Raw genomic sequence first — 16,647 nt, 5'->3', positions numbered from 1 at the left:
TTGTTGCTCTGCAGACTGAAAACAGAATTCATGCCCTTTACTTATTTCAGTCTCACTTTGCGCAAAGGCAGCAAGAGTCTATAAACTTTAATTAATCAATTAAAAGACATGGTCAAGAGTAAGTTTTGGGTTGCCAGGTTGTGGAAAATTCTCCTGTACTGTCTCTTTACAAAAATAAAAGTCTGTCATTCAAAACTTTATGTTACATACACAGTATTATAAAGATCCTTTTGGTGTTACATTACACTAGACTGGCATTATGACCAATGCCTTTTATTACTGACTAATAAAGAGCAGGTACAGTTAACTAAATTAAATAAGTCATAAGTTCACTAAGCTCTGGGACAGAACAGGGAACTCTTATAAAGACACAAGCTGACATTTCAGGTTGGTAAATAAACATATCAACTAAGACAACGTAAACTTAAATCCATCTTTTATTGACGTTTATGTTCACTGTATGGTCTGTAACATCACAATAGCATACTGGGAAATTAGTGCAGGAAAACGGGATGGTGAATACCATAAATGTTCCCTTCCTCTAGTCCTCTCAAAGGTTCCCAGGTGAGTGGGTCTTACATCACTGGCAAATGCACACCAGCTTATCGTTACCTTATTCTGTCTTCAAAATACAGCAATTTCTAAGCGCTAAAAAGCACTGGAATAAATAAAAGTAAGTGTGGAAATTATCTTTGCCTGCAAAAATGTCAGAGGCAGAGTACTGGGGTTCTTTTCCATCCTAAAAAATCCATAAGGAATGTCGGGGCGGTCTTTTCCTGTTTTGCCATTTTGCAGTTATTTCCAAATTCTTGCCTCCCTTCTGGCATCCTCATGGTCACATCAACCCAATCGGAGACAATGTGCTTTGTAAAATTATCTTTACTTAACATATCCTAAATTCAAGGCAACAAGTCAGCTTGAAATTTCAAACTCAGGTTGAAATTCTTCTAATCCCAAAGTCTTCTTCAAAAAAGTGAAAACTTCCCATATGAGTCTTGATATTATATTCCACACCAAGAATCATAAACAAGCACTTAAAAAAAAAAAAATATACAGGAGCCAAGAGAGCTTGTTTGTCATTAAACGACTGATGAGGAGAGAATGTGATGCTGCAGTGCTGCTTGTATTCAGTCCATGCAGTGGAGTCAGTGTGAGTAATGAAGAATTACATTCAGAAAAATAAATTCCTCTATGCCCAGTGTCTGATATTAGCTTAAACACAAACCTAAACTGGGGGCTGTGTTCAGTGTGGTAAAAACTTAGACAATACGGGGGGGGGGGGAAATCAGTAACTATGAGTTAATTAATATAAATCTACAGTGGGTATTAATACCAAATCAGATGCAGTGATAAACATCGAGTTAAAAGAAGCCTTAATATTCATTCCATGTAGGTTGTTCTTTTAACCATCACCTTCCACGTTTCCTCTCTGACACCATTTCACCACACTGAACATGCCCACATTACCCCCACCCACCCAGTACACCTCCCACTCACACACAGAATACACTCCTTCATCAGTCACAGTAACATAACCAACCAGAGAGCCTGCCCCCCACTCCCCTCCACCACAAAGAAAAATCAATAATCTCATTAAAACAATGCAACTGCAAAGGAATTACACATTCAAGTACCTGTTTGTCATATGGCACCACATAGATCAACCCAGAACATTAACCAGCCAGCAAACATGTATACAGGTAAGGTCTATTCTCTTTCATTACTGCATTAGAAAGCACAAGGAATTTGCCATTGAATAGCTGGGGAACGGTGTATATTACAGTTTTGAATATACTGATATCCTATTTTAAGTGCAGCTACAAAAAAGAATATGCATGCAAAGCATGTATTCTTTCCATTTTAACTATGCGCACATTTTTCAGAACTTAATTTAAGACATTTTTCTGACAAATACTGAAATTTCTTTTAGTGCTTGGGTTGACAGAAATGAACATACTCCTGAATAATCCAAAGGGTCAAAACAGGCCTTTCGCAGCAGCAAAGTCTTTGAACGTAAATGTGTAAAAATCAAGGACAGCATTTTCAGTGTGAACACAGCTCGGGGTGTGGGTCTATTCTGTTCTGTCCTCCAGTGTCCATCCTTTACATCATACAGTGAAACACCAAAAACCTACCTCTCACTCTCATTATGCTCTAACAGAACAGCTGCCATGGTACTCTGAAAAGCCATATACATCAACAAGATAAAAAAAGAAAAAGCTAACTTGAATTTTTCAATAAAAACAAAAAAGGCATTATTTGTTTGTACACAGGTTAATTGACAGGTAAAAAGGCAGGTTGTAGCACAAGCAGGACTGTGTTCGTGCATGTGTTGACAGGAAAAAGAAAGAAGAGAGTGAGGCTGGAATTTCTTTATCACAAACTGTCTTTGGAACTTTGCTGTGTGGGAACAGCATCTTCCCACACAACCTGGACTTTTTTTTCCTTATTGACTAAGTTTGTTACATACACACACACACTGGGGCATGCCAACAATCATACAGACTAGTACTTCTATCTTTGTGAGGTCACTGATTTCCTACACCCCTACCCTATCCCTAACATAAGCTTAATTTTAACCTTACCCCTAAACCCCAAGTCCTATCCCCAAAACAGTGTCCGAAAAACGTGAGGACCTGCCAAAATGTCCTCACATCCGCTAGAAGTACAAGAGTAGACAGACAGACACACACACACACACACAACAAATGGCATAGAATTAAGATGAAACCATGCCACGAAACCAAATGTATGTGCACATATACACACACACACACACCGTTATATAGTTCCTCCTATATAATTTCTCTCTCTTAAACATCAGGCTCAAAAGCTTATGAATCTGATAATATCTGCCTATGCAAATGACAGTCTCTTCGGTCATATGAAGAAACAGAGAGAGGGGAAAAGTGAGAAGTCAGCTGTTTGAAAACATTCATTAAGAGATAGGAGGAGGGAAAGTGTACAGGGACGTGCAAGAACAGTCAACACGCTTTACTTTAAACAGTTTCCAAGTAATTCTTATCTGCAATCAGGCACAAAAGCCCAAGTCCTTCTTTAGTCTAGACACAGAACGGAGGAGCCAAACCAACAGACTCGGTTCTGTCATGAGTCCTCCTGTTGAGTTCAGGTGCACAGCCTCAGGTGATGGGCTCTGTGGCGCTGAGTTTGAGGCTTTAACCACAAGGTCTTGAATAGTGACGACTAAATCTGGGAGTTCTGTGAGGCTCTCTCCAGTGAGCCTGGTGCATGGGCAAGGACCCTGTTCTAGTACCAGTAACGTCCAGAACTCCAAGACTGTCTGAGCAGGACAGTAGAGCTAAAGGAGTGTGAGAGTCGCAGGCCCGTGTGGTCGACTGGCTGCCAGTCAGGTACAAGTGAAGTTCATACTTCAAATAATGCCAAGAAAAAAAAAAAAAAAAAAATCAGCTAACAAACCAATAAAGTCTATTCAGTGTCTTACAAACATCCATGAGTGGCTGGTCTGGGAACAACTGGCGGGTCCTCCCTTCTCTCAGTTCTGAGCAAGGCACCATTGAGCCTTCATAACAGGGCTGCTTCTCTGCTTTCATCAATCCACAACCAAAGCAACCACCACAAAGAGGAAAAAAAAACAAAAAAAAAAAAGAATCTCTGCTTGTCTTAAGTATATTCTCTATATGAAGTTGAATGAATGAAGCTTTCAGATCAGCAGCTGTTCTCTTTTTTTTTTTTACCAGCTTTGTTCATAAAAAAAAAAAAAAAAAAAAATCTGTTGTTCAGTCATCCACATTGGGTGTCTGTATGCTTTTAAAACAAGTATTTCTGCTTTGATTGATATTTCAGTGTGTGGGGGAGAAATGTAAAAATCCCAGATGAAATTAAAATCTGACTATGGATGTGATCTTGTGTGGAAAAGTGGTCCTGTTTTTGAAGATCAGGTAGTTGTGCTGGACAGCTACCAGTGGTACTCCAACTCAGTTCCACTCTGTAACAAGAAAGACAGCAGCAGAAAGGCAAGAGAGAATGAGAAGAAAAACAGGGAGGAGGATCGTAGGGTATGGAAGGAAAAGAAACAGATGGGAGAATGAAGAATAAGAGGATAGAAGGGACACAAAACAAGGAAGAACAGGGAACAACATTATCAAACAGAAAAACGATATTGACAGTCACGTGATTTTTTTTCCCACCATCCTCAACCTTCAAGGCCACGTTTTCCTAGGATCAACACAGAAAATAAAATAACAAAATACAAAATAAAGTTAAAATGCAGTTAAAGAGCAAAAGCCAGGGCACATTTTGTCCCTGTGTAGGTTTTTAGTGCAACAGTACGGTGACAACAATTCCAAGGCCTTTTGCCTTGTTGCAGGAGTGACACAGAAACAGAGACTGTTGTATGCTTGCGTGCAGTTGTGGAAAGATTGAGTGAGACAGCAATGCATGCGTGTTTGTGTGCGGGTGACGTGAGAAAGGGGACAGACGGGACCAGAAACAACAACCAATCATCCTCATCGAACCTGGACAGTCAAAACTTCCATGTCCGCACACACACACGTCTTAAACTCTAAATGGAGCTCCACATGCTAGACAGTAGATTAGAACTGGGAGTAGAGACTGATGAAGGAGTGACAGAGGAAAATGCACAGCAGGTTGCCACTTACATGCCTGTAGGACTGTGTGTGACTGTGTGTGTGTGTGTGTGTGTGTGTGTGTGTGTGGATGCATGTACGGGTGTGGATGAGGGGTTGGAAAAAGGGGGGGTGTAACAGTTATATATGTAATCACTTACCAAATGAAACAGGAGGGCTGCGTTAATCAGAGGGTGAACACACAGTTAGACATTGATACATCCCTTATCAGTGTGTCTGTTTAGGTTCACGCACTATTTGCCAACTATATTTTGAACTGTTAAATGCAGAAATGCAAATACTAGACTATTTGTGCAGATATGATCAAACTCTTTAAGGAAAAAAACCTTGATTTTCATTTGTTTTCCTTCACCAACTCTTCAACCACTGTTGATCATTTACCTGCAGTCATGCTGCTGTGAGCATGTTAGTCTGCACTCAGTTTTATACTGTTGGGTGTGTCATTGACCAGGTCTGACTGTCTGTAGCTGATGCATTAGTGCAAATGTCATGACTAACAACTTTGCTTAATGTGTTGTCTATCCAGTTTTAATGCTAGCGGTAGTCATATAGCAGCACATGACCTGCAGAAATGGATACTTGTCAGTGTATAATTTTCTTAAGACAAAAAGATAAAATAAACATTGTTATGACAGGCAGCTGTAAAAAAGTTACCTAAAGAGTGGTTGTCTAAACACCTGCTGGTGAATTTTAATATAAAAATAACTAATCAGGGTGTGGAAGAGCTTGCAGATGCTTTCCAAAGACATAGCAACATGTTATTAAGTGCATTATTTGACTGATAGCACCTTCTCAAAAGGCACTATTAACTGCTATCTATCTCCTCACTGATTAAAAACAAAAAGTTAAGCAACCCTTAATATTACAGCATCCCTTAACCTGTTACACCTGATGGTCCATATAAATGACTGCCTAATGAAAAATAAATTTCCCTAATGTTTCTAAAAGAAAAGGACACTCCAAGTGTATTTTGTCCAAACAATGTCTGTTCCGGCACCCTAGGACTTAAGAGGGTAAGCATTATCATAATTACAATTCAAATGTATTTAAAGTCACAATGTACTGAATTAGAAAATTTAAGATGTCAGCACCCGAGGTGGTAAGGTCAAAAAAGACAATATGGCACACTGCTCACACACACACACACACCTACACACCTCTCAGGACTTCTGATGTGCCCAACACCGATCCACATACACTCACACTGACATACAAGAACACACCAGGTATAACAGCTAGTAAACAAGTGGACAGACCTTTACAATGGTGATTTTAAAAGTCTGTCATAGTGGTACGTTAGTGTGTCATTCCCTCACAAATGCATCTAAACACTCACGCATTTAACCACACATCCACTTCAAAATAGGAAAGCACAGACATCACTGCCTCCATGTTTTTAAGCCACTGTATCAGGATGCATGCTTCTGTTAAACATGCTGCCATCCTCAAACAAGTAGAGATCTCTGCAGAACCCCAAAGTATATTTTCACATCTGTGTGCAAAACTACACTCTTGACATGACTAAACATGCTGGAGGATAAAGCCTGGTTTTGTTCTGTACAGACTAACTTTGTTGAATCAAGGATATGTCATTGTTTGTTCGCTACAAACATGGTTGCATGACAGAAAAGTAAACAACTGCATTGACAACAAACGGAAGCAGGGTATTCTGAAAACAAACTAAGCACATGGATAGACAGCAAAGACGTGTATAATATGTTGATGCAATGGTTTAAAAGGTATTTGATATTTTTATACTCTGACTGCAATCAAAGTATCAAAAAGTTGACTACAGCAACAATGTGAAGGAGGAAGCTACAAACCTACACAAGCCTGAAAGTTTTTAGTTCACTAGCAATCCTTTCTGGAACCTGCTGTCCCTTACTGCTTATCCACATGTTGCATGCGTGTATGTCCCCTGTCCATAACTGGAAACTGTATTTACAACTTTTTGCGGGAGAAATAAGCTGGAGTCATCCTTAAACAGGTAAGCACTGTTCTAGTGCAAGTGGCATATACATGTGTGTAATAAATGCAGACTGGTCCAGAACGTTTTAGGAGAGAGAATATGTTCTATGAGTGGGGAGAGGGGTGGGTGGGAGACCTGCATGTTAAAAGAGAAAAAGTTCTCAGTTCCACTAGAAAGATTTGAGAAAGCTTTACTGTCATACATGCATAATTTGTTATGAGGGCTGACTGGAAAGGTGTGCATCATGCACCATGCACAATAACAACAACAGAATATCACAGTGTTGAAGTTCTGAAGGGTATAAATCCATCTCTGTGACGTTTTTACTTCATCTGTTATGGCACTGAGTGAAAATAAAAACAATACACACAAATTCATTTGCTTGGTCCAACAGACAGAATGACTTAAGGTAAGAGCATCAGGTTTTCAGAGATCAGAGAAAGTGATCTGTGAACAGCTTTGCAAATAAAACCCATGACATCTTAGATTCTGAAAACTAGCATAAGATTTGTGTATGACTATTGTGTAAATGGTCAAAGAAGGGCAAAGTTCATTCATTCATTCATTACATATACTTATACTCACCCCATCTTCCTCCCTGCATGGGTTCAGACGGTTGTATACTGCTTCAACAACACCGCGTCTGCAGGGAAACCAGATACAAAAATGTGATTAGATCTTTTGAGCTTTCAATTCAAACCATCCATCAAAACAACAACACAGTATGTGGAAAGACATAACACATTTTGCTAGTATTTTAACAAGAGCAAACTTGGAAAAGTACTTTCTCTTCCCAAGGCAGGTAGTGACATACCAAAATCAATGCCAGGGGTTGACCATATCACAAAAGATAACTGGATTTTTTTTGTTTTGTTAATGGTAAACACTGGCTCTGCCACTGGTCAGCAAAGAGACACAGAGTTTACAAGTGTTTTACATTATCCTTGTACTCTATTTTTATTTCATGCTTATTACTCCTGTGTTGAAATAATAAAATATTCCTTTGAGGGCGGAGGTCCTTACTTGCTGGCAAGGCCTCCCCCTGGTGGCAGAGGGGGCATGCCACTGTCAGTGGACAGGTTCCTCATCACTGTTACCAGGTCTGGAAAGCCCTCCTCCCCTGGCTGAGACAGCATCTCTGAAACAAAAACAACACCAGACACGTTACACAAGTCAATATTAACAGAGTTGGTGATAGCCAAGAACAGCTGGGGAGAGAGATAGGCAACCAGAGCAGAGAGAACAAAAATGTGACACATGAATGAGAAAGGAAATGAGGATGGAAACCATACAAGTGAGTCTGTGTAAAATGAGAGTGTGTCAGACAAGAGAGAGAGAGAGAGAGAGAGAGAGAGAGAAAGAGGCCTGCAGCTGAGTTGAGAGTGGCATGAGTCCAAGTTAATGTTCAGCCAGAGCATTCCTCTCTCTCAATTCCCCTTTTTTCTATATTCCAGTATTAGACACTACCTGATGCCAAACATCTATTCTGCCTTCCCCAAATAAAATCTAACTGTATGAACATAAGTATATGTTAGCCTGAAGAGAGAAATGATGGATTGTATATCAATCAATTCAGCAAACATTATTAGTAATATACACATGAACAACCTTTTTGTGTTACCAGTTGCATTACTCCATTACCTGCAGGTAAAATTACAACCTATCTTCTAAATACCAGATCTACTTTTCCTCTTTGGTAAGTCCAGACAAATCTGGTACCAGGTTAGTAAGAACAAGACAAGTGTAAAATTCATTTTTCCTAGTTTTGAAGTTTAAAAATACATTTCTTGCTGGCCAAAATGTGAAACAGCTGACCTGGTTTTACACAGACTAACATTAGCCAGGGAAAAGAGCTGACATAACCAACACAGACTAGAAAATCTGCACTGTGTTCATCACAGGGTCTGACACATCCTGAAAAAAATAGGGTGAAATGAGAAAGAAAAGGCCAGAAAAAAGGACAGGAGGAGTGCAAGAAATCCATCCAAACAATGTCTGAATGTTTGAGCAAGGGTGGAATGGACTGAACAGTGTACAAAGAAGGGGGAAGCCCACTGAAATGGAAAAGGGGTCATGACGGTGTCATTCTTCTGCTGAGTTGGAGCTAATATGACTGGAGGTTAGGCAACAGAGATTGTCAGAGGAGAAAGCACACATGATAGTTTGACTTAGAGAAAAATTATGAAACATTATTTTAAAATTTTTTTTTAGGACCGAAGAGTAATACCTGTTTTACCAGCAACCATATTAAAGGGTGTAACTGTGACTTATGATCCTAAACCTCTCTAGGTAATTTATTAAAGATGTGTACTGAGTTTATAAATAAAAATGTAAATACACAAACATTACACAACTTACCCCATGATAAAATGTAGTAAGTTGGTAAATTCAATGTGGTACAATGTGGTAAGTTCATTGGGAGTTTTTCCAAACAGCATTTTTTCATGGACTTATGTACATTAAAAATCCTAACATTAACTGTAAGCCACACAAAGTATCTGAATACTCCTGAGATGTTTTCAGGCAAAACTAAAGAAAGATTAGTTCCCTTGTTCTTTTTCTTAAGCCATCCTTTCTCACCTTCTACTCGAGACTCCAGATATTTGTTGAGCTCTGCGTCTTTCCTTACAGCTTCCTCCGACACTTTGGGAGCATTGGGTAAACACACTAACACAACACTCATGTTATCCCGACTTCCCTAGGAATGAAGAAACAGCAGGTATGAGGAAGACTTACTGTGTAGATAATTCCTTGGCACAAGTAATGGAACTGTATGCACTGTGCATTAATAAACAAAATGTATTACAGAAAAATACACAAACAACTAGGGCTGCACCTATCGATCATTTTTGGATTCGAGTATTCCACCGAATATTTCAGTGATTACTCAGATTAATCGGATAAAACTGACTTTTGCTTTTTTTTTTAAACAATAATACTATTGTGTATACGACATGCTACCTTAAAATGATGTTACCTTGGGTCGATTCCGCTGTGTGGGCTGGACTGGTTCACAACCGGATGCTTTCTGTTCAGATGTTGAAGCACTGATGAAGTGCTGTTGTGGTTCGCTGGTTCTACTTTACAATACACGCATTGCATCCTGTTGTCATCTTTAAGTTTGAAATGTCCCAGACTTTGGACATGTTGTGCCTTTTACGGACGGTTTAGCTAACTTTTGATATGGAAATGCATTGTGCGACAGTGATTATGGTCCGATGTGGAACAATGATCCCTAGACGTAGCAGGTCCAATAACGCAAGTGATAGTAATTAAACGAAGAATCGAGGCAAAGAATTTTTTGGAATTGAATTCATCGATTTACTTGAGTATTTGGTGCAGCCCTACAAACAATAAAAAAGTCCTGTTGAAAGAAAATACACACCTTGTGCAGGCAGGTGTCCACCACTTCATTGCAGACTCTCTCCAGATCATCAGACACCTCAAGCCTAGATTTCACAAAGTCGCACAGTTCCTCATTGGACATCACATCCCAGATGCCATCACATGCCAGGATCACGAACTGATCCTGTTCCAGGGCCCGAACCATCTCAAACACTTCTGGTTCAGGGCTAACCAGCTGCTCTGTGGGGCCTTTGCCATCCACACACTTGTAATCGTAGTCTCCCAGGGCCCTTGATACAGCCAGTGACCCATTAACCCTCTGAATCATGACTGAGCCACCAGCATTCTGGATGCGCTCTCTTTCACGTGGGTTGCAAGGCTTGTGGTCAAGCGTGGAGAAGCAGACATGTGAATTGCGATACAGAACTGCTCGAGAATCACCACAGTTGATAAAGAAAAAATGATCGGGTGAGAGGAGGATGCCCACTGCTGTAGAGCCACTACGATCCATGCCATTTCGAAAGTCAGAGAAGCTACGCATGTGCTCATCAATCCGCAGAAAGCCTGTCCGGATCCCAGCTTTCACAGCCTCCACTGTAGGTGGAACTGGAGGGCCACTGGTGGAGCTGTCTGAACCAGCCTGGGATCCCTGTGTCCCTCCGACCCCTAAGCTTGCACTGATTATGTGTTCTAATAGATGTTTAGAGCAATAGTTGGCAACCCTAGAGCCAGCATGACCATCATACACAGCAAAAAACGACCAGTCAGTCATACCAGGAGCAGGCAGTCCCAGCACAGCTGTGTGAGCATCTTCCATCTCTACCCGCCAGCCCTGCATTGAGCTCAGCCCATAGCGCAGACCGTTGCCCTCACCATGTGAGTTCTGCTTCTCTGTCTTGGGCTTGTCCAGGAATGCACCCATGGCTCTGCCCTAGAGAGACCCACTGCTACCTGTGAGAAACAAGACAGACACCAGACAAAAGACAAAACACACAAACACAAAATGAATAACAATTAAACAATCCAGGCACTCCAGGCCTGTGTTCACCATAAACTCTACAGTACATAACAATGGACAACAATGGCTTCACTTTGGAGGAGCCACTGTGGATAATACAGATGATAAGGAGAAAAGGTCCTATGAATACTAGGATGTTGGAACAACTGTTATATTGAAAACAAGATTTCAATATAACAAGATTTATTTTAAAATAACAAAAAAAAACCTTGAGGTACAAATGAAAAAAGCTGCAGTCTCATACATGTTCATGAACCCTTATGATCAGGTCTGTTTCTTGAGGTTTCTTCATGTTGCTGTGTGAATCAGAGGGCTCAGGCTAAGCTGGCAAAAAAAGAACTTCTACCTACTTAGCTGTGTGGTCAATAAACTGAACTGAAATAGGATCTGCAGAAGTGCACCAGCTTTATGAGTCTGATACAGCACTTCATATCATGCTGCTCATGTTTCATTTTCAGGCTGTTGAACCATGTTGTTAGCAGAAACTACACTTCCACTTAGAATTACAGCAGGCATGCCTTCTCAGCCAACAAAAACAGATTACAGAACTCAACAGAATTTTTCAGGGCGTTAAACAGATCTTAAAGAGACGAAGAGACATGGACTGCTGGAGCTTCCAGGCATGTGTATGTATCTTTAACTGTTTATTTACTGTGTAAAGGAAAGTATCAACCAAACAGTGATCATTAACAAATATATGCAGAATCAGCAGAGCCACTTGGTTTATGCTTAAAGAGTGAGGAAAGAAGGTCCCAGGTTTGTAACCCAGCCTTTCTGTGTGGAGTTAACTTTACTTATTAATACTACATTTAAAAAAAAAAAAAAACAGCATTTAGCTGAATCATAAGAAAAGCTAAACACCACATGCCATATGTTTTTTTTTTTTTTACTACATAGTTTGCTACACCAGACTATACTGCCCACAAACAGGTTGTCTATTCCCCCATTAAATATTAAATATTAATTAAATACAAGTCCATCCATCCATCATCTGTACCTGCTTATTCCTATTTAGGGTCACAGGGATCTGCTGGAGCCTATCCCAGCTCTCTTCGGGTGAAAGGAAATGCAACAGCGCTAACCACCAAGTCACCGTGCTTCCCATTTTTACAAGTCACCTTATGCAAAAGAATCCAAACATGTATCTTGGAAGTCTGCAGTCTGATGTTTGCGAGAGTACTACAACAACTTGAACCAACTTATTTACTACGATATCTATTTCAATACTGATCCAGATTATTATTATCTAGCACAAAGCCTGTGATACAGAATCATAACATGGGTTTATTATTTTCTGTTCACTTTTAGAGAAAGGTAATTTTCTGTGACTTCAGGCCTCCCACTTTATATAACAGATACACCAGGTGTGTTTTATTTTGCAAACACCTGTCCACTGATCATATATCAAAGGATTAGGAAGCAGTGCTAGTCCAAACCACTTGAATTATTACCTTGAGAACAAAGACATTCATACGCATATTCAAATAATTGAGCTGATATCAAAAGCCATGTGCACAATCACCAAACCAAATCATTTGCTCTTTCACCTGTGCAGCAAACACAAAAAGACTGCACCAAATCAAGGACCCTGATATTTTTGTGCTCACAATAGGTCACTAACAACATACACCTAAAACATGTACCATACCATCTAAGCACCATCATAAAATATACTAGCATATATAAATTAGAGTGATGTAAGTACTAAGACATGCAGGAGTGATGTCACCCAGAGTCTCCATGATGTCTCCATGGTTACACAGCTTGAAGTGGCAGCTAAGTGGTTGCCATAGCATTAGGAGCAGTAGGGTGTTGGTGGTTGCAGCATGCGACTGCACAGCCGCATGCTATAGTGACTGTTTTCGTGGACATTCATTTGACAATTTATGGAGTGCACATGCATTACAGGGTTAGGTCTGACCACACTCTGATTTCCTCTCACACAACAGAACTGTTTTTTTTTTTCACTTCTTACATGTCTGAGAGCAAAAGTCAAGCACCAGCTAACCAACAGCACCCAGAACACCCACAGGTCTCAGACTTCAGACAAGTAGTATGGTTTTAACAAGCTAACTCAATATAACAGTCAGCTGCTAATGGGATACATGCGGGGCCAGATTAACCTGTCAAACACAGACCACACACTATAGACAGCAGTGAACTAACACTCTGTCCTACAGTATATGAAATATAAACCTACATCTACATTCCACATGACGGCATCACTGTTCACTTGTGCTGTGTTTGGATTAAAAATGACAGGTGACAGAAATGAACAATGCACTGTGTTTGAGGGCATGTACAAAATGAGCAATGACACAACATGGGCAGAGTACACTGACTCAACATGATATGAACAGGCTAATGGGAAACGTAACATTGTGGGGAAGAGCTCTACTGCTGAGTGAAAAACCCAGTATCAACACATGACTGATTTGCATGTGGTTGCAAAAATAGATATACAAAGAAACAAATAAAGGTAGGCACCAGATAAGGGCTTTCATTCTTCATCATAAATGTACAGGTGATTACAAGAGTCCAACCAGTTGGTTCATTTTGTAGTATGGCAACAGGTAAGAACTGTGCTACTTCTAAATCATCCACCATGCAATGTATCTGGCTAGCATTGCCTATTGTCTGATGAGGATTATTAGACCATATAGACCAGAGGCAAACTGCAATGCAAAGAGTAGTAGATAACAGTGGTGACTAAACCAACAGGACTGACCTTCATAAGCGCCCTTAATATTGAATAAATGAACAATTTAGGACCCTTGCAGTAAGGACGTTTATGGCTACATGTCCAGCAGTCCATGTTGTGGTTTTAAAAAATAAAATTAAATTAAAAAAAAAAAAATACTGATATTGCAGGGTACATTTTCTAAGCAATAAATTTTTACTGATATGCCTATAGTGCCTCCTAAGCTGGAGATCATCCCTATACTGATTAGGTATCCAATAGCCACATTGACATTTTAAAGAGTAAAAAATCTCAAGGTACTTGAAGGTGAAGCTGTTTATTCTCCTCCATTGTAATAAAGATTCTATCTGAAATGAAAAGGCTCTTGAGTTTTTCTCATAAATTAGAAAGGTGGAACAAGCATGCGGGGGATATCTCAGATCCCCCTCTTTGATGACTCATGATTGAAGCTGCATCAGAAACAGTCAGTTTCCCAGAACAAGTGCTCTTTGAACAAACAGCTTCAGTCAGCTTCAGTGTAGTGGCGTCAGGAAAGCTAGAGCCGTTACTTTACGAGACTGGAGACTATCAGCCTACAGCCAAAGAGGAGGAAAGTAAATGTGTCATATTATACTGCACTGAGTGAGTTCTGGGCACCAAGAAGAGCATGTGCACTCGTGTACATCTGCACTCTCTATACAGACACCTGGCCTGTGTTCATTTTGACTCCCAGGCCTATAAGGTTGAGAAAAAGTGACATGTGGGTGAAGAGAAAGGCAGATGGATAAACATGGTACTGGATGAGTTCAACGTTTACCACAGAGCACACTGTTTGAAAGCAATCTCAATGCCTATAGGGCATACTATATTAACACAATCAAAGTGATTACACATTAATGCAGATGATAAAAATCAATTTAATGAACTTACTTGAATTTTGTCCACGTACTTCATCATTGGGAAAGTCGAAATATGTCCTTGTCTTATTCTAATGTCCTAAGTACATAACCCTTTGGTGGGAGAATCATGAGCAGAATCTGAAGGTGACAATGGAAAGGTGATAGACTAAAGGTCCCAGATTATGTTCTGGTATCATTTGGGGACATCATCTTAAACAAAGCATTTATGCTGACCAATCCTAAAACAGAACTCAGTATAAATCAAATAATTTATCACCATCTGATTCTTTTTCTGCTCAGACACATGCACAATATCCATTGCCCTCTCTGAGCACTTGTCAAATTTATCTTAGTTGTATTCCGAGCTTGCCGGTAACACTGTATGAGAGCATATATTTGTGTGTGAAGTGATTCAGTCGACAGATTCAACCAAAAGTGTATAGATAAATACCTCTGACAGGCCCATAGACTCACAATAGTCATAGGCTAAAACAGCATGGCAGGATTTCACATCAAGGTGCCAACACACACACCACTGGTGATGCTGCCATTTCTGGAACACACTACCACACAAACACACTACCAAACACACAGCCACATACACACCAACAACCCAATAAAACTACCCACAACAAGGCAATAAAACAAGTTAATTCCTGTCGTGGAGTTTCACTAACACAGAACAGTGCTAGGAATCCAAAACATGAAAAAACCTTAGTTTTTAATTACATTAGACTTTGACGGTACATAATGGAATGCAAATTACACACCACCACCACAGGGGTATAATGTAACTTAGAACGTGTTGTTCTCTTTTCCCTTTAGGAAAAAAACTGTATTGTAGACAGACACAAATATAAACTGTTATACGAGCTCCATGTGAGGGGCACCTGTTGCAAAAGTTCATTTGGTATAAACAAAAAACAACTTTTCAAAACCAATCATGTTCGGTGTGGCTGGTCTTGATTTATAACGTTACTAGAAAATAAACAATCTTGGACACAATTAATAACAATGTCCATGTTATACTACATGGATATACTCAGCTTATATGATTCACAAAACGGTTAGCATAAACAGAAGTAGCTAAGTTATGCCATTCACTAGTTAATTTCTAGTTACTTTCATTAATTCACGTTATCGATTACCAAACTAGTGCTAATGTGATAAGTTTGAACATCGGCCAGCAAAATACATGTGAACAGCGTCAATCTCCTAACAAAACAGCTCGTTAATAACTGGCTTAATGTCGGCAAAACCGACCATATCCAAGTATACTTGTGTGGTTATGACCCATAACCGAGTTAACCAGGCAAGTGTCTCTAACTGAAAATGAGGCCACTAGCTAACCAGCTAGCGAAGTTTACAGTTGTTAAGAGTGCTGTCTACACGTTATCGGAAGACTAGCCAACGTTAGACTGAGATGTTTACTAGAAACGTAGCTCCAAGTTACATTACATACGGTACTTACTTTGAAGGAGAGGAGGTGTCTCAAGCAGCCGTTCTTCTTATGGCTTCAGTGTCAGTGTGGCTTATCCACTTTCGTTTCTCGGCCCCTGCTCGTCAGCTAGCTTTGTTTAAGCTAACGTTAGCCAGCATTTCACACGATCAGTTCTCCTTTCAGCATGTCCCTGCATCGGAGTAAAGCTTTTATAAACATGTTTGGCACGGTAAACCCAAGAAGCACCAAATAAATAACCCTTACGTAGGTGATCGGTTTAAAAGAAGAACACTTCTTTCGGCAATATATATTTATGTTTTGACCACCTAGCTAATTTTGGCTAAAGCTAAATGTATGAGGCAGATGACGTTCTTTTTCAACTTCCAGTCAAGGGGCGTGGCCATACTTTCGTTCTCTTCTGTGATTGGACAAATGCTGATTCGAAAATGAAATGTGATTGGTCAAATAATGGATCAATAAGACGTGTCTTCTGACGTACGGTAGACAAAAAAATAACTTGTTTGAATGTTCCCGTACTTTTCTTTATACACGGAGACACACACACACACGTTTTGTATTCCTCCTAAGATCTTTAAATTTCCTGAAGATTTACTTAACCTCAGTTTGACCTAACCCAAAACTACTAACTTTAAACTAAGTTGCCTAA

General features: G+C 39.9%; 1 protein-coding gene across 1 annotated transcript; it reads right to left on the bottom strand.

The window, feature by feature from the left end:
* Positions 1-419: 419 nt before the first annotated feature.
* ppm1ba (protein phosphatase, Mg2+/Mn2+ dependent, 1Ba) lies at positions 420-16,348 on the bottom strand. The gene is made up of 6 exons (XM_026308989.1): positions 16,011-16,348; positions 9,983-10,893; positions 9,178-9,295; positions 7,621-7,735; positions 7,183-7,240; positions 420-3,967 (listed from the first exon to the last, which is right to left on the bottom strand). Exons 2-6 carry the CDS (start codon positions 10,862-10,864, stop codon positions 3,938-3,940), a joined length of 1,203 nt encoding a protein of 400 aa, XP_026164774.1. The 5' UTR covers positions 10,865-10,893; positions 16,011-16,348; the 3' UTR covers positions 420-3,937.
* Between the last annotated feature and the right edge of the window lie 299 nt (positions 16,349-16,647).

Source organism: Mastacembelus armatus, chromosome 15 (assembly GCF_900324485.2).
Source record: "Mastacembelus armatus chromosome 15, fMasArm1.2, whole genome shotgun sequence".
In the NCBI taxonomy this organism is placed as follows: domain Eukaryota; kingdom Metazoa; phylum Chordata; class Actinopteri; order Synbranchiformes; family Mastacembelidae; genus Mastacembelus; species Mastacembelus armatus.
Note: the sequence above shows the minus strand (reverse complement) of the source record. Positions and strands in the feature narration are given on the sequence as shown.